Source organism: Pleurodeles waltl, chromosome 3_1 (assembly GCF_031143425.1).
Source record: "Pleurodeles waltl isolate 20211129_DDA chromosome 3_1, aPleWal1.hap1.20221129, whole genome shotgun sequence".
NCBI classification, from domain to species: domain Eukaryota; kingdom Metazoa; phylum Chordata; class Amphibia; order Caudata; family Salamandridae; genus Pleurodeles; species Pleurodeles waltl.
The window spans coordinates 319,747,233-319,765,858 of NC_090440.1; the positions used below are offsets into that span (position 1 = coordinate 319,747,233).

General features: G+C 44.5%; 1 protein-coding gene across 2 annotated transcripts in view; it reads left to right on the forward strand.

The window, feature by feature from the left end:
* The window catches only part of LOC138284065 (tropomodulin-2-like), a 338,245-nt gene that overhangs the window by 80,545 nt on the left and 239,074 nt on the right, over window positions 1-18,626 (forward strand). For both annotated transcript variants that reach the window (XM_069222471.1, XM_069222472.1), the window contains exon 2: window positions 2,117-2,321. In XM_069222471.1, the coding sequence (XP_069078572.1) occupies window positions 2,196-2,321 (126 nt within the window). In that variant the 5' untranslated portion in view covers window positions 2,117-2,195. The remainder of the gene's footprint in view (window positions 1-2,116; window positions 2,322-18,626) is intronic.

An 18,626-nucleotide genomic window follows, 5' to 3' on the forward strand; every position in this document is an offset into this window, starting at 1 on the left:
CTAAAGTTTCCCCAGAGACAGAGACCCTAAATAGCCAGAAAAGAGGGTTTTCCTACCTAGGAGAGAGGATAGGCTAGCAACACCTGAAGGAGCCTATCACAAGGAGTCTCTGACGTCACCTGGTGGCACTGGCCACTCAGAGCAGTCCAGTGTGCCAGCAGCACCTCTGTTTCCAAGATGGCAGAGGTCTGGAGCACACTGGAGGAGCTCTGGACACCTCCCAGGGGAGGTGCAGGTCAGGGGAGTGGTCACTCCCCTTTCCTTTGTCCAGTTTTGCGCCAGAGCAGGGCTAAGGGGTCCCCTGAACCGGTGTAGGCTGGCTTATGCAGAATTGGGCACATCTGTGCCCAAGAAAGCATTTCCAGAGGCTGGGGGAGGCTACTCCTCCCCTTCCTTCACACCATTTTCCAAGGGTGTTCTGCTATCCTGGGCCAGGCCTGGCTGGGCCCCAGGAGGGCAGATGCCTGTCTGAGGGGTTGGCAGCAGCAGCAGCTGCAGTGAAACCCCAGGAAGGGCAGTTTGGCAGTACCAGGGTCTGTGCTACAGACCACTGGGATCATGGGATTGTGCCAACTATGCCAGGATGGCATAGAGGGGGCAATTCCATGATCATAGACATGTTACATGGCCATATTCGGAGTTACCATTGTGAAGCTACATATAGGTAGTGACCTATATGTAGTGCACGCGTGTAATGGTGTCCCCGCACTCACAAAGTCCGGGGAATTGGCCCTGAACAATGTGGGGGCACCTTGGCTAGTGCCAGGGTGCCCTCCCACTAAGTAACTTTGCACCTAACCTTTACCAGGTAAAGGTTAGACATATAGGTGACTTATAAGTTACTTAAGTGCAGTGTAAAATGGCTGTGAAATAACGTGGACGTTATTTCACTCAGGCTGCAGTGGCAGGCCTGTGTAAGAATTGTCAGAGCTCCCTATGGGTGGCAAAAGAAATGCTGCAGCCCATAGGGATCTCCTGGAACCCCAATACCCTGGGTACCTCAGTACCATATACTAGGGAATTATAAGGGTGTTCCAGTAAGCCAATGTAAATTGGTAAAATTGGTCACTAGCCTGTCAGTGACAATTTGAAAGAAATGAGAGAGCATAACCACTGAGGTTCTGATTAGCAGAGCCTCAGTGAGACAGTTAGTCACTACGCAGGTAACACATTCAGGCACACTTATGAGCACTGGGGCCCTGGAGAACAGGGTCCCAGTGACACATACAACTAAAACAACATATATACAGTGAAAAATGGGGGTAACATGCCAGGCAAGATGGTACTTTCCTACAGTATATATGTCTCATCAATATTAATATCATGAATGGATACATTTTTAGAGACGGTTTCCCTTAGTCGGTAGTTGATGATTCTTTTTTTCTCTTTTTGTTTGCTGCTGATGCCAATCATGCATATAATACATTTAAAGAAGTGACTGAGTGTAATTTTTGTGTCTTGTGTTTTGCTTTTTTGTTCTAGCCTTATTCCCATAATAGCACAAAATTCAGTCATTACCAATTTTACGCAGATGAATGGACTGTTCGCTAGAAGATTCGCTTCAGACGCTCCATTGAGCAAACTCAGCAACTATAATGATGACAATGTTGATAGGAATTACTTTATGTCATCACTTATCACACAAGATGACCTTTTCCCTTTTCCAGCTGCATTTGTCTGTAGGTTTGATGGGTGTTTTCACACATATGATGATGTCTTTGGTAGCAGATGCTGCTAGGTTTGTTTCTGGTTCATATCACAGCCAAAGGCTGAGTAGGTGCCGCAGTGCACACTCTTGTGAACCTGAACACTTGATATGTGAGAGGGTGCACTGTATACCAATTATCAGGCCTATTCACTCCGCCATTTGTTCAGTACATTCGACACGATGCACTATTGCATGGAATACTGCATTAGTTTGTAAAGCAGGTAGTCAGCTGGTGATCAGATCACAACTTGATGGCAGGTATTGTTGCTGCTAATGAAGCTAAATACAATTAAGTATCTGATTTTTGTTTTATTATCATCAGGCTGGCACAGCCTTTTAGTGGGTGGTCCTGTTTCAGGTGACTAATTGTGCAGGGGCTAAGCATCAACATCTATTTTTCTTCCACAGGTATTTGAAGGTCAACACGTTCTCGTTTGGACATCTCAAAGCACAAAGAAAGCAGTTGAGCTCTATTGCTGTGGGGACCATGGCTCTTCCTTTCCGAAAAGACTTTGATAAGTACAAGCACATCGATGAGGATGAGATTCTTGGAACACTGACGTCAGAAGAACTGAAACAGCTGGAACAGGCTTTAGAAGAGCTTGACCCCGAAGTAAGTATTAAAGCAATGCCGTCTGGAAATACAAGAATCAAGAGGCATAGTTTTCACTTATCACTATGTGAGATATACACAACACTTAAAGTCTTCCTTTCTTGATGTTTGATGTGTGCTGGTATGTCATAGACAGTAGAGGTATTTGACTTCTTTGGAGTGAGTCATATATGTGTAATCCATTTTAAAATATAATTATTCTTTAAGCCCGAATTGATCACTCTCCAAAGCAGTATAGATCTCATGTACATTCCCATTCAGTCAGTCATGTAAATTGTCTCCCAAGCAAGGTTATGTTATCTCTGTTTCATATAATGTCGGCACAGTCCTGTTGTTTGTGTGAGATATGAAAGTAGATACTATTATACTGGCGGACCTTCCTGCAAAATGTCCTGCACAGTTCAGAAGAAATATCGCTGTCTGACAGTCTCACCCATTTTGTGCTGGAGCCCTTGGTTGTTTGCCACATTATTAAATACTCTTCACATTTATACACTCAGGTCACCAATAGTAGCACGCAATGCTTCTAAAACCATTTATCATTTAGTATGTTTTGTAAGCAGCCAGATGTACATCACCAGAACATTCTACATGTGTCCCTGTAGCCTGAAGTGCCGGAAGTTCAACCTGCACTGATGTAATTTAGCTGTGTGTGTACTTTTTTGTCAGCTTCCACAATCTGCATCTTAGAATAGTATTTTCCCCGTTGCTGTCCTATTGTGATGATTGTGCAGTAGAAAGATAAGAATGTCAGTTACGGAGGCTGTTTGTGTTGAATTGGCCTCACCTTGGTTGGCGGCTGGGCCAAGCAGTGGTTCTGATCCAAGTATATGTCTTGCATATGAACAAAACCATCCTGTGTATTAAAGTAATACATGTGCCACATTAAACCTGTGTCGTGTAACAGAGATCTGCCATACAATGAGTGAGATTTGAGAGGGGTTGTGTTTCTGTTTACTTTGATACCATCCATGCCAGATGTGTGACAAAAAAGGGTATCAAAGCTCTTCACAGTGTAGGCTAATGTTTTACGTCATTCCCTTTCGAGATCCGTTCATCTAACTAAAAATAGAAGCAGCCGAGCTCGCAAAGATTGCCTTCCCTAAATACAAGTGACTTAAAAGTAGACACCCGTAATCATCGGCCCATCTATTGGATACATTAAAAGGGGACGGTCTAGATTTGTAATGGTGGCTCTCCAGATGACACAAGGCTGAGGAAGTTCTGGGAATGGGGAAATTGGGAGGGATTTTACAACTCATGAACAATGTACAAGTGGTTAACAAAGGTGGGCATTACTTAGGGGATGATTCACATTGTGGGTTCACAACAGATAAAGAATAGAGTGAATTAATTAATGAATTTAAAATTTGTAAAGCTCAAACTGTCACTCCCATGGGAGCAGTCTGGCGCTGCAACAGGTGGCTTTGACTAATGGTAAGGGCAGACTGGGGAGGTACAGACTGATTAAATAGATGAATGGCAGAGAGCTTCTACGGCATTAAAGATCCAGTTCTTAAGCTGCTTTTTAAAAAGTTCTTCTGACTCAATGAATCTTGGAGCCTTGGCTCCCAGGACTGTGAAAGAGTACCAGAACAGGAGGATGGGGCAATTTATGTGTGCAGCAATTATTTATTTTTACGCTGCAGCAAATACAAGTGGAGGCCACTTTATGACTTTATTTAAAATATGCCAAACGAAAGGAAAAAGCATAAAGTAATAGAAACAACTAGTGTGGGATCGTGATCACCTATTAAAACACATTAAAGTGGAGCTGGAGAACGACACTAACGCTGGGCTCCTGGAGATTTTCAGTTTTTCGAATTTGCTAGGGACTACTGATGTGGAGAGCTTTGTAAGTAGCCCAGACTATTTTAGTGTATTCTTGACCTCAAACAAGAGCCTGTGCAAGAACATCAGCATAGCATCAGCACACCAGTGATGTGACTTAAAACCTCCTACTAAGAGGATTCTAGACAGACAAGTATAGGTAACAATGTACACACAGTGTCATTTCCCAAACGTATCTGGCTCCCCAATAACTACCCACATCTGTGCTTGACAGAAATATCAACATTGTGTGGAATGTTACTCGCGTCAAAAACCAATGGACGCATTTTCACATAATGATGACACTGAAGCAAAACAGAAGGTGATGAAGACAGCACCTGCAACGTAAATAGCCTGTTGTAAAATAAAATGAACACACCTAGACATGGGTCTGGCACTTGCTGTGCCATAGGACTCAAGCTGTACCTCAAAGATAAGTCCCAACAGGATGAAACCTCTGGTTGCTTTTATTCCTGTGGTGACACAATGTTGCAGTTTGGGCAGGACTTTTCATGTTTTAACGGGGCCAAGTTGAATTTACTATGGTTGGTTGCACTGGCACAGTGAACCAAAAAAAATGATGGACTAGCATTATTACCAGCAGATTAGATTAATTAAAGCATTCTATGTATCACCTTTTTATGTTTTTCACATCAGTTACGACTGTTGTGCATTACTTAAAACAGGCAAATGTTGTTGTGGCTTTGTCCCTGCTGGTTGCAGCAGTTGCTGTTGTTTGAGCTATGATAGCAGATGTGGTTGCTCATGTGGGCCACGCCTTTGCGACAACTGTTGTCATTGCTGTGGTCTTGTTGTTTCTACCATGGTCTCTTATGTCGTGAAAGTTGTTGCTGCTGCAATGGTGACAGATCTTGTCTTTGCTGTGCTTGGTGATGATTGTTGTTGCCCTACTTTGCTGGCATCTGTTGTTGCTGCTGTTCTCTCTGTCAAAGGGGCCACTGTGGTCACTACTGTGATCGCGGCTGTGGTTAAAGCAATGATTCTAATTCTGACTCCCAGTGTTGCTTTCTCTGTCGTGATTTCAGCACTGGACGCTGCCTATGGATACTGCTGTACTCCCTGCAGTGGCAGCAGTTGTGGTTTCTGCTGTTATTTCTGCTGTTGTGGTTGCTGGTGCCCTGCTTGGTGGGAGCTGGGAGCTTTGTTATAGTTGCAGCAGTGGTTGCTGCTGTGTTGAACCTGATATGATAGCAGCTAATGTTACTATTGCAGTTACAGCTCTGGTGGATATTGTCTTCTCTGTTTTGGTTCTTCTGTACTTGCGACTATTGTTGCAGTTGTTGTTCCCATTGTGATAGTGGATGTGGTTGCAGCTCTTGTGCTTTGCAGGTTTCTTTGCCATTGGGGTCTTCGCTCTAGTTAAGACTATTGTTACTGCTGTTGTTGCTGCCATCGTGGTATCTGTGGTCACTGTCCTGTTTCCTTGCAGTGGTGAGAGCTTTGAGCTGTCCTGTTGTTCCAGCTGCCATTAGAGTCATTGCACTGCTGTTATGGCAGTTGTTGCTTCTGCTATGTTGGTGGCTTTTGTGACAGCTGTTGTGGCTCCTGTGGTGACTGTTGTTATTGTATTGGCTCCTGTTGGTGTTTCAGCTGTTTTTTACCGTTGTCCCTGCAGTCATTACAGCTGTGGTCACTTCTGTTGTCCCTGTTGTGCTGGCAGCTGTTGTTATGCCTGCTAAGATGTTCTCTGCATTTATCTAGAATGCAGAGTTCATTTTTCTAGACCCCCTGGTACTAAGGGCATGGTCAATGTGCCAACTCAAGACAGGAAAACAGTTGTATTGCAGTCATCCCACAACTCACTGAGCTATATTTAAGCAAGATGTGTTTTGGGTAACAATCAATACCACAAGATGGTACAGGGATATTTAATGGTACCCCAAATCCTTTTCATTCAGGAAGACCCAACTCAAGACCACTTGGAAATGAGGGATACATTTTAAAGGTTTAAAGATTTATTTTTAAAACCAGAACCCTATAGTAGTGCACATGATATAAATTTTAACCAGAATAAAAATAAAAAGAATGGCAGTACAATTTTGCTGTATACGTTTATAGCATGTTTACCCTCAATCTGCCACTTCTAGAATACTAAGCTAATTCTAGCACAGCAGAAAATAGAAAGGCTAGTTTGAATTTCAGAGATGGTTCTCTCCCACATACCAAAGATAAGGGCCGGATAGATCTTTTAACAGACGTAAAATATACTTGTCTGAATAACAAGACTTGAGTTCAGTGTAACAGCAGAAGCCTACTATTCTCATTGTACAAGGCCAGCTGGTAAGTACAGCAAGCGCAGGCTGGATGCCTCCTTTCTAGGCAGCCTTCAATTGGAATGGACGATTCAATTCTGTATAGCCTATCCTGCTGTTGCCTGGCCTGAAGGTCCTCTCTAACTCTTCACTTCTTGTGGTCCCCTTTTATAACATTATTTCATTACTGTTGAAAACCCTATGAACAAACAATTAACAGAGAGAAGCTTGGTGGCCTTTTATTAATTTTTATTCTGCAACTATGTTCTTTTAATAATAACATATGAAACATGTAGGGCCTGATTGATAGGATATAATGCAATTTATATTTCGGTGGATGGGATAGCTGTCATTGTTGTGACAGAGTAACTCGTCTGTCAAGATCTCAATCAGGCTCATAGTTATTAATCTTCTAGAAGCTCTTCAGAAATAAATTACAGTTTGATTTAGAACAGAACAGTCATCATCATCATCTTTATTTTGGTTTAAAAATAAACCCTAAAAGAACAAATATAACAAACATTTAAAACATTTAACCATCCATTTATACCCTTTATCTCCCAGCACCAGATAAAATATGTGCAATAAAATAACAGTTTCACTCAAATGTTAACATTTGTAAAAAGATAAGGGACGGCACGATCTTTTAACAGACTTAAAACATACTTGACACGTAATGCAGCATAAAACTCACAAAACATGACATGTGCCTTGGTTCAAAAACAAATCACATGCACAGGGGCATTTTTGGGAAGGCCAGTAGGCAATGTACTAAGTTTAACATATACTCAGTCAAAAGAAATTTGCCGTTCAGGTTGGTGACAAAAATAAAGTAGGGTTCAATCAACTATGTTGACTAAAACATGTGCATGCACAAACAGTTTATTCAGTCGAAATGATTCTCTGCTATTCTGTTGGTGTATAAAGAAATAACATATCATATCAGTATTCCTAATTAGATCAGGATGATTAAGCAATTTTGGACGAGATGGGACCATAAATGTAGATTGCCCCATTTAATGACAGGCAATCCCTCAATAATATTCTGTTTACTTTGTGAGATCCATTTGAGCAAACGGTGAAAGGCTAAGGTATATGAAATAAAGCCCAGGCCTAATTCTTCATGGACAATATTGGACGGGATACTCTGAGGCAACAATAATAACATTCTCAAAAAAGCATTCTCAACAGTTTTGTAATTGTGTAGTGTCCACATACCCCCAGATATCTTAGCCATAGGCTACTGCCGAAGCACAATTAGCCTGGTAAATCTTTATCACCCTTTTCAAAGGCTTACTCCCCAATCTAGCAGCAAAGTCAAGAACCAAGACAAACATACCTAACAAGGAAATATTTTTTGTCAGACAGGAGCGGAACCCATGACACCTTATAACAAATCTGAACCCCAAAATATGGGAAAGTTTTAACTCTACTTATCACATTTCCCTGTACCTGATGCGTTCGAGACATGGTTGATCTGGGACCAGCTACTAGAACGTGGGATTTACTAAAGTTAATGGAAAGGTCAAAGGAATTCATAAAGCCCACAAAAGAGTTGGGGAAATGCCTGAGTCCAAGGACTGTTCTTGCTAACAGTACCACTTCTTCTGCATACAGGGGGCCAGGGATAGATCTTCTGCCCACAGAAGGCCAAATCAACTTCAGAGCCACCACCACCGCACACCACCATTTAATCAAAAGCATCAGAAAGAAAGCAATACTAGAAAGAATCTCCTCACACTCACACAACAGCAAGGAACTCTTCAGCATCACCAAGGAGTTCGCCCAACCCAACAGCGAAGCAACGGACATCCCACCCTCACAAGACCTCTGCAACAAACTCAGCACATACTTCCACCACAAAATCAAGACCATCTACGACAACTTCAGCGAGGACAACCTACGTGCAGAACCCCCTCCACTGGTACCCGACACCAAAAAACCAATCACCAACTGGACCCCCCTCACCACCGAAGATACATTGAAGACAATGAAGACCATACACTCCGGCCCCTACGGACAAGGCCTCCACCACATCTTCAACAGAGCCATTGAAACCATAGCCCCCAAGCTCCGCCTGACCATCAACCGCTCCCTAGCAGACGCCTCCTTTCCCGACAACTAGAAACACGCCAAGATCAACCCTCTCCTCAAGAAACCTTTGGCGGACCCCACCGACCTCAAGAAATACAGTCCCATCTCCCTGCTCCCTTTTCCAGCAAAAGACCACAACATCCTCGATACCTCCCAATCTGGCTTTAGAAAAAAACACACCCTGATATGCAGACTTTACCAGGCCGGCATCAGAGACAAGGCCTTCAACTGGATCTGGTCTTTCCTTTCCGCCAGAACTCAACGAGTAAGACTTCCCCCTTTCCTCTTGGCCCCCACACCTACCACCTGCGGAGTTCCCCAGGGATCCACCCTCAGCCCCACACTGTTTAACATCTACATGGCCCCACTAGCAGCCATCATCAGAAACTACGGACTCAACATCGTCTCCTACGCTGACGACACCCAACTCATCCTCTCCCTATCCAACGAACCCAACACAGCCAGACACAACTTCCGCGAAGGAATGGAAGCAGTCGCCAACTGGATGAAAAGCAGCTCCCTACAAATCAACGCAGACAACTGAACTACTCATCATGGGACCGCAACCCGACGCATGGAATGACTCCTGGTGGCCCTCCACCCTCGGAAGCCACCCACCCCTACGAACCAAGCCAGCAACCTCAGAATCATCCTGGCTCCAAACTCAACATGGACCACCAAATCAACTCAGTCGCATCACCTGCTTCTGCACTGTCCGCCTCCTATGCAAGACATTCAAATGAATCCCCCTCGAACACCAAAAGACCGTCACACATGCCCTCGTTACCAGCAGACTGGCCTACGGCAACAGGCTCTGAGCCGGAATCAACAAGAAATTCACCTGCAAACTACAGAACATTGAAAACACCACTGCCAGACTGGTCCTCGACCTACCCCAACACTGTCACATCTCCAAGCACCTGCGCACACTACACTGGCTCCCCATAGAGAAAAGAATTACCTTCAAGATCCTCATCCACGCACACAAAGCCCTCCACGACACTGGACCAGCCTACCTGAACAGGCGACTCAATTTCCACATACCCCACAAGACCCTACGCTCAGCCCGGCTCTCTCTCGCTGAAGTACACCGCATCAGAAAAACAAGAGCAGGGGGACGATCATTCTCCTACCTCGCCACTACAGCCTGGAACGCCCTACCACCCCACCTCAGACAGACTACACCCTTCGTCAACTTCACGAAAAAGCTGAAGATATGGCTATTTGAAGACATGGATATTTGAAGAACCACATCACTTATGGATGCTCCATGCCCCCCCATCAGCGCCTTGAGACCCTCACGGGTGAGTAGTTGCGCTTAACAAATGCTGATTGATTGATTGATTGATTGAGGGAAAACACTACCCTCCCTAAACAGATGGGTTCCAAGCCATTTTATATAAAGAGTAAAAAGGAAAGGGACAAGAATGCATTTCATTTCTTAAAACAGCTGAGCACTATATGAATTACATTATTATTATTATTATTATTATTTATAACTGAGGTTTTCCTATGCAGGTCAGCAAAGAAGTACACTATACGCCTATCAACCCCCACTGAGATCATCAATGGCCACAATATCTCCCTATTGACCCTGTCAAAGGAGGAAGTTAGGTAAAAAAACGCCATGTGAAGACTACATTGCTTAGTCAGTGTACATTTATTTAACAATGAGTGTACATTTAAACATTGGTCAATAGTGATACTTCCAGACCTAAAACCATTCTTGGCATCCGAGATGCCAGTCCCAGTCCAGCCCAATTGCCCAGCCCACGAGTCTGGATAAGTCCACTCACTCTAATACTTTGACTATTTAGTCGATTAGTGAGATGGGCATGTAGCAGTGGCTATCTTTTTTGTCACTTTTCTTGAAAATAAGAATATTATTGAGTGAGACCAAGAAGTAGGAATCTCCTGTCTTACTACAACATTCAGTATTTCTGTTAATGATGGTAGTCACAGATCAATTTCCCCTTTATAAATGTCAGCAGGGACTCTATCTTGCTCTGGTGTGTTATTTGTTATTAATAATACAATTGCTTAGGGAACATCCTCTATTTGAAAGGTAATATTAGAGATACACTGGGTGAGAGCAACTCCATTTCCAGGCAAACTGTAGTGAGTAGGTCATAAATCCCTTTGAAATGGTTTACCCATATACCAGGAGAATATGCAAACACATAGGATCTCATTATGGGTTTGGCAGGCGGAAAAGCACCAAACTCTCGCAGTCAGGTAGCCGCCAGTGTGGCTGCCTTCCCACATGCCCCATTACAAGTTCGTTGCTGGGTCAGCAGGCAGAAACACCAGTGGGGAACAGCCCACAACATTGACGCCAGCTCATAGTTAAGCTGGCAGCAATGTTGCGATGTGTAGGATGCAACAGCACCCGTCGTGATTTTTACTGCCTGCAGTGCAGACAGTGAAAAGGGCGAGAGGGCTGTCCAGGGGGACCCTGCATAGCCCATGCCAAGTGCATGGGCAGTGCAGGGGCCCTCATGGGGCCCCCTGCAACCTGTCTCCGCCAGATTTTACATGGTGGTGCTACCGCCATGCAAAAGCTGGCAGAGAGGGGGGAAGTAATCCCCAGAGTGGAGCTGCATGCAGCGCTGCCCTGGCGGATTAGGACGGCTGGCACCGCCAGCCCTTCCTGTAGAGGGAAACTAGAGGTGCCGGCGGTCCGACCGTGGCACTTTTGCCACAGTCATAATGTGGCGGTCTGACCGCTGCCAAAGCGGTCGGAACACCACTTTGGCAGTGGTCAGACTGCCACCGTGGCCCTTGTGGTCTCAAGACCGCCAGGGTCATAATGAGGCCCATAGTGTTCCCTTCACCCTTAGTTGGTTTACTATCTCCCAAAATACGGCATTTCATGTGTGTTAACCAGCAGAAGCTGGTCCCATTCTTCATCCCTATTCAGCTGTTTTTCCTCTCGTTTATAGCTTATGCTTCTGTGTATTTCTGACGACAGGCTACCACCTCAGTCTTGACTACGAGGTTTGCCCTCAGGACATTCTGTAAGTCACGGTGCTCCCTTGATCAATTACTATTCAATCATCTGCAAGATGGGACATGATTTAGAAAGTGTGGCATATTAGCTTCTCCTTCATAACTTCACAAATATTATTACAAGATGCCACTACTGCAGTAATTGAACAATCGTCTGCAGAACATACCTCAAAGTCTTGGACAGAGTTGGCAATCAGCTTGGAGAGAAATACTTCAGGAATTACTTCATTCCATTTGAGCCTGTGACCCTTATCCATTGGTACTGATATCTGACTGATGGGGCAAGACCTGGATGGGAGCAGTTGGTCTTAACCCTTAACCCAACTGAGGGAGAAACTAACAGGGTGATGGTCGCTATTTATTCTCCAAATTACATTATAAGAGTTAATTTGAGTGGAAATAGAGGACAAAACAAATATATAATCTGAGACAGTTGACACTCCCAGCCCTATAAACGTCGGGCTACTTTCTTGAGAATTACCTATACGACATTTTGGGGGTTATTCTAACTTTGGAGGAGTGTTAATCCGTCCCAAAAGTGACGGTAAAGTGACGGATATACCACCAGCCGTATTATGAGTTCCATAGGATATAATGGACTCGTAATACGTCTGGTGGTAAATCCGTCACTTTTCCGTCACTTTTGGGACGGATTAACACCTCCTCCAAAGTTAGAATAACCCCCTTTATCTAAAAGAATACCAAATTAAACATGCATAATCGCGAGATCAGAAAGTGACCTTGTCAATTATCAATATGCAAGGCCTATTCCCCATCACTAGCCCACCCTAATTCGATCCTGCAAACAAATTCTTCACACAAATGTGTAAACTAAAGTCTCCTGCAAGAATCAGCAAGGTAAAACTAACTGACTTTGCTCTGAAGCACTTTAGTAAGTAAGTCTTTCAAAATTCTCAAATGTTTTGCATTTTTCACAGTATCACTCGGATTGTAACAACTAAGTACTGGTAATTTTGTTGGTTTAGGAAACATTAGCAAGAGCTCTTGAAGTCACAGACACCAGGTCTCGTACGCTGTACCTTGTGATCTAATTTGAGGGAAACCAATGTAAGCAAACCACCTTAGGTCTACCAGACACGACTGGAGTCACTGGAGAGAAATAGGAGCTATCATCTTCCGAAAAAAGCTCGGAAACACCACCCAAGTTTCCTGGAGACACACTATACTAAGTTTTTTAATAAGGTTTTACCAGGAAGTAACATTTCTCATATTACCCAGGACCGCAATGTTCCAGGATAAGAGCTCCAATAGATTAGGGACCTCTTTACGAGGAGCAGCCAGATCCCCTGCCTGCTCAGGAAGACCCCTGGGGGAAAAGGTCAGACAATCATTTTGATTATACGGGTCAGAGGCTTGAATCGGTTAGCAGTTGGGAGAGAACAAATTGCATTCGTTTTTTGTTGCACATATCAATTTGATAAATTAATTTTCCTGGTTCTATGAAGATGTCTCGGGAGCTTAAATAAACTGAGGGTTGAAGCTGAATTCTAGAGGCTGACCACCTGAATGACCAGGCTGTGAAAGTAGTCCTTCAAAAACCTGTAGCTGATTGAAATTAATTACTACACAATCACCTTCCACATTTTAGGATCCAACCCCACCCAGCCAATATACCTGACCACGATTACATGGCCAAATAGGAATAGCCACCCCTAATCCAGCGGACTAGCTTGTTTTTTTAACTGGCCAAAGCTTTCTGTGAGCCCCTCCTTTAAAGTAGGCACCGTCACTACATTGGCGACATAACTAGCCACCTAAGGAGGTAATGATAAAATCTTCTATGCTATGTGATCTCTCAGGTTACTTCAGTGGTACTGATCCATCACTGTCTGATGAACTCCTTCCCTAGGTTGTGTGTGAGCAGATGTGGAGTGGGACACATAAGAGCGTAAAGACGTGGCCATCTGTCAATATGTATAAATAACCAAGTCCTTCTTCACCCCAAAAGGTTTTAAAGGCTGAGCTGATACACTTCCCTCCTTCCCAGCCAATCCTGCCCCTCGTTCAAACATGTGAACCTGGTCAGGAACTGACATTGAAGGAGGGGGCATGGATACTGTGATGACAACATGAAATTCTTAGGCCCATATTTATACTTTTTTAGCGCTGCATTTGCGTCATTGTTTGACGCAAAAGCAGCGCAAACTTACAAAATACAATTATATTTTGTAAGTTTGTGCAAATGCGGTGCTACAAAAGTATAAATATGGGCCTTAGTGAGTCCAACATGTTGCTGTTAGTACTGATATAACATAAACCAAATGTGCATTGTATATCAATTACACATATTCACTTTTGACATCAATAGCACATGTAGCTAAGGAAGGGAAATACCTAGAAGAGAGAAGTCATAATAATCATGATACTGCCATGATGACAACTGCTGCCACTGCTGTTGCTGCAACTGTGGGTCGCTGCTGTTGTGACAGCTGCTGTTCATTTTGTTGTTCCTGCTGCGGTGATGGATGTGGTTGCTGCTATAGTCCCCTGGAGCAGATGTGTGCCGGTGGTTCCATGTGAAAAGATCACAGTAAAACAGCTGGTGACTTGTCCTATGCAAGGTGATCTGTGGAGATAAGACAAACAAAGAAAACCCCTTTTGAGAAAAAAATACTTATTTTACTGTAATTGTAGGGACCAGAACTAAGCAGATTGTATACATATAATCACATTTAAGTTTCGAATACTTGAATTGTATTTATTTAATTTAAATGTGAAAGTGCCATATTTAAAAATAAATACTTATCCAGAATCAGGATTTGAAGTTTAAAGCAATGGCAGCTGTGGTGACCATCAAACAGCCACCGTGGACTAATTTTAATTCTGTCAAGGTAAAAATTACAAGTGTTACCTGTTAACCTAAACAGGAACAATGATACATTACACAAAGACAAAACAGTGGTTCACTGTGGACTTACTCAAATACTACTGGCAAGTTTATGGGTGTGTGACTCATCCAAATTAAAATACTTACCGTTTTTTTTCAAATTGTTGACCATATGTAATATTTAAGTAAATTATGGAGACTTTTATCCAATTAAGAATAGAGTTTTCCACAAACAAGGGATGCAGCAATCTTGAAAAAGTGACGTGTGTATACAAGTGAACAACTGACTCATGACTCAACAAAATATACAGGGTAAATAGTTCTAGATGTATGTGTTTCGCCGGCGTTTTGACTTCTTCAGTAAGTTAAAGGTCCTCATCAGGACTGAAGTTGATTTTAGAGCACTCGTATTTTGTAGGACAAAAGATGGACAAAGTATGGGCATGAGCCAAGGATAGGAACTTAGAACGGATCAGTTGTTCCCACGGAGGAAGAAAGCTTTCAGTATGCCGGACATATCACTGGAAAAATACCCGTAGGAGTATTAAAGAAAACGATGGGGTGTGTGGTGAGAGGGAGTAGGGGCAAGTATTGAGTATGGCTATTTGACAAGTAGTATGATGGGGCCGCTGGATGCTGAGATGGTGTGTACTCACTAAAGCAGGAGGAAGAACGTCCTTACAAAAACATTACGACTAGTTTACTTAAGGAATAAAACAATTAGGGTATGACCAGTATAGCGAAGGTAAGTACAAGCCACGTGGTACACGTGAATGTGCATATATACTTACTGGTGGAGGCACTGTTTCAGTTTTCTAAATAAGGACAATGAATATGACATTAGTAAGAGACCTCACCTGCAAGCAATAATAAGTGACAGCAACTTAGTTAAGGGCTCACCTATGTATGTGTGGCTGAGGAATTAACTGTAGGCAAGGTGGGATTGGGGGTGTGGAACTAAGGGCCAGATGTATCATGAAATGGCCTTGCGAATCGCAAATAGCGATTTTTAAGAAATCGCTGTTTCCAAGTCGCAATGGGCCATTTATCATGATTGCGATTCGGAATTAGCGATTTCTTAAAAATCGCTATTTGTGGTTTGTGAGGCCCAAATACCGAATCGCAATTTGCATTTTCGCAAATTGTGATTCGGTAATTGAAAATTGAAAATTGCGAGAACGCACACCTGGAGGAGCCTGATGACATCACAAGCAGGAAGTGAGTCATCCAAGGCAGTTTCAGGTGCCACACCCAAACCAGCACTCAGAGAGAGTCAGCCCAGCCACACTGAGCAACACTCTGAAGAAGAAAGGAGAAGGGAGAAAGGAAGCGCAAGCTGAAGTTCAGTGAGCAAAAGCTGGAGGTGCTGACAGAGGAGGTGGTCAGGAGCCATGACTGGTTGTTTGGCAAAAGCTCACTCCAGGTGCCTGAGAGTGAAAAACGCAGACTCTGGGCAGATATCCAGACAAAGATCTGCACTGTTGGAGTGGCACAGCGCTCTGTAGAAGAAAGTAAGAAGAGGTGGTACAACCTGCAGTCCCGTGCCAAGGAGATGGTGGCAAGACGACTGCAGGAGGCCAGGAGCACAGGAGGCGGACCACCTACAGAGACACCCTCCACCCCGATAGAGGATCTAGTGGAGTCCACACTCCTCCCGGAAGCAGTCAGTGGGGTCACTGAGATTGACACCTCTGGCACACCAAGTACCAGCAAAGGTAAGTGCAATATTGAATTGTAACTCCATATGTGTATGCACAAAAGCCCCTTAGCAATTAGCAAGTAATGTAAAACAGTGTGAGAAGTAGTCCATTCCACATCTTAGAAGCAGCACAACAATGCCTTATGGGAGTGGTAGCCCACAACCCAGAGCTGAAAGTAGCACATACAATGTAAGAGGCAGAGCGACACACAGAAGAACACAACACCCACAACAAAGTGAAGAGAAGTACCTGTACCTTTATTACCATTGTGTGACCTTAATTGTAACAAACATAACTGACATGCTGCATATTGTCGTTGCAGGTGGGCCAGGCCCAGCAGCCACAGCATGTGCCAGTGCAGGGGAGACAGACACCCATCCTGCTTCAGACTCCAATACAAGTGAGTCCCAGAACATTGTGCCACTCCGACGCAGGCCTAGGGCACTTCCACTGCCAGAAATGAGTCAGGACTCTGATGAGCAGCAGGAAGGCTCACAAACACCGTCCCCAACTGGCAGATGCACCCAGATGCAGAAGCCCCGTTCACAGCAGACCACAGCACCCCACAGGATGCCGACATATGCAGGTGCACAGGCTTATGAGGCAGGTGAGGGAACATCCTTATTTGGTGGCCTGGAACCGGCTATGTTGCTGCAGCAGTGCATGCAAAATAAAAAGATCACTGCATTACAAAGGCAGATGCAGCAACATAATGCAAACATGGGGGGCCTGCATCGCCAGCTGGACTGCCTGAATGCCAACATTGACATCTGCATGAGGGACAGGTCCAGGCATCCCAGGACACAAGGGAGCTAACTACTGCTGCGAGGGAACTATGTCAGGAGTTGCCCCATGACAGGGTGAGCCACCGCAGGCAGGAGCGACGCTTCATGAGCATGTTTGGAGGATTGTGTTGCTCTGTGACTAGGCTGGATAATTCCACCTCCCTAATATCGCGTCGTGCAGTGGCTGCACAGGTTGAGGCAGCACACAGCAGCAGGGATGTGGCCCAAGGAATTGTACAGATCACTAATGTGATCGACAATATAATGGGAAACCGGTCAGCCACACCTAGCGAGCTCGGACTGGGGGACACGGAGGACACATCCAGCCTCAGCAGCCTAGCTGTGCCCACAATGGACATCAGATGGCGCAGTGCCAGGCACAGCACTGCCACACAGTCAGACAATCGAGGTGCCAGTGAGGCAACTGCGCACTCGAGTGGCGTGCGTGGCCGAAAGAAGTGATTGTAGTGGCCACAGGGGACTGTATGTGTGTCTGGAATGAGGACACTATGAAGGAATAGTGCTTTACTGTGAACTGCTATTGTTTTTTTTCACAATCACTTTTGTTGGTATTCGTTGGACTAACATTACCTGACATTAAGGTAATACGTTTACTCACTACAGGTATATTTGTCAGTGGATTTGTGTTTACTTACTTACATCTGAAATCGTTGTGTGTGATGTCAGCACGCCTTTGCCTTCCCTCTGCTGCACTGGTCCTGTCTGCTGGCTGTAGGGGTGGTATGGGATCAACATCCTCATCTGAGTCTGGCTCCGATATTTCCACAGGTATGTCCCTGGTGGTAGCTATACTGTGCAAGATTGCACAAGTAGCCACTATTCTACATGTTGTCTCTGGGCTGTACTGTAGTGCCCCTCCACTTTTGTGGAGGCACCGGAAGCGACTCTTCAGCAGGCCAAAGGTGCGCTCCACCACGTTGCGGGTTGCCCTGTGTGCTGCATTGTATCTCCGTTCTGTTGGTGTTGCAGGATTTAGGTAGGGCGTCATCATGTAGGTGCGCACTGCGTAGGCACTGTCTCCTGGAAGGGACAGAAGGTATATTGAGTAACGGAGCCATCTGACATCAGCACGCCATCAATGCGCCAGTGTACAGAGTGTCAATACCTCGTAGATATCCTTCACCAAACTCCCCAGCTAGCAGTCTTGTGTGAAAGCCGCTGTGGCGAAAGATGTACAAATCATGGGTGCTCCCTGGGTACCTGGCCACGAGATCAGTTATGATATAGGAGGCATTGCATATCACCTGTATATTCATGGAATGTTGGTATTTAACGTTGCGGTACACATACTCTGTGGCAGATGGTGGACATATTGCAACATGTGTCACATCTATGGCACCTAGGACATGGGGGAACTGTGCTATCTGGTAAAAATCTATTTTTGTCTGCTATATTTCCTGTGGGGTGCGGGGGAATCTGATGTACTGGTGTATTCTGCTCAGCATGGCGTTAATAAATGCATTGAAAAATCTAGAGAGGGTACTCTGTGAGACCCCTTCAGCTGCTGCTATGACCCCTTGATAGCTCCCTGAGGCGAGTAGGTGGAGGGAGCATAATACCTGCACATGGGTGGGTATGCTATGAGTCCTATGTGTTCTGCGCTGCAGTATGGGTTGTAGCTCAGCTATCAGATCAAGTATCATGGCTGAGTTCAACTCATACCTCTCAAATATTTCCTCCTCTGTCTGGTCAAAAAGTGTAATGCACACTCTGAAAATGCGCTCCTGTCTCCTCCTCCCTCTCCT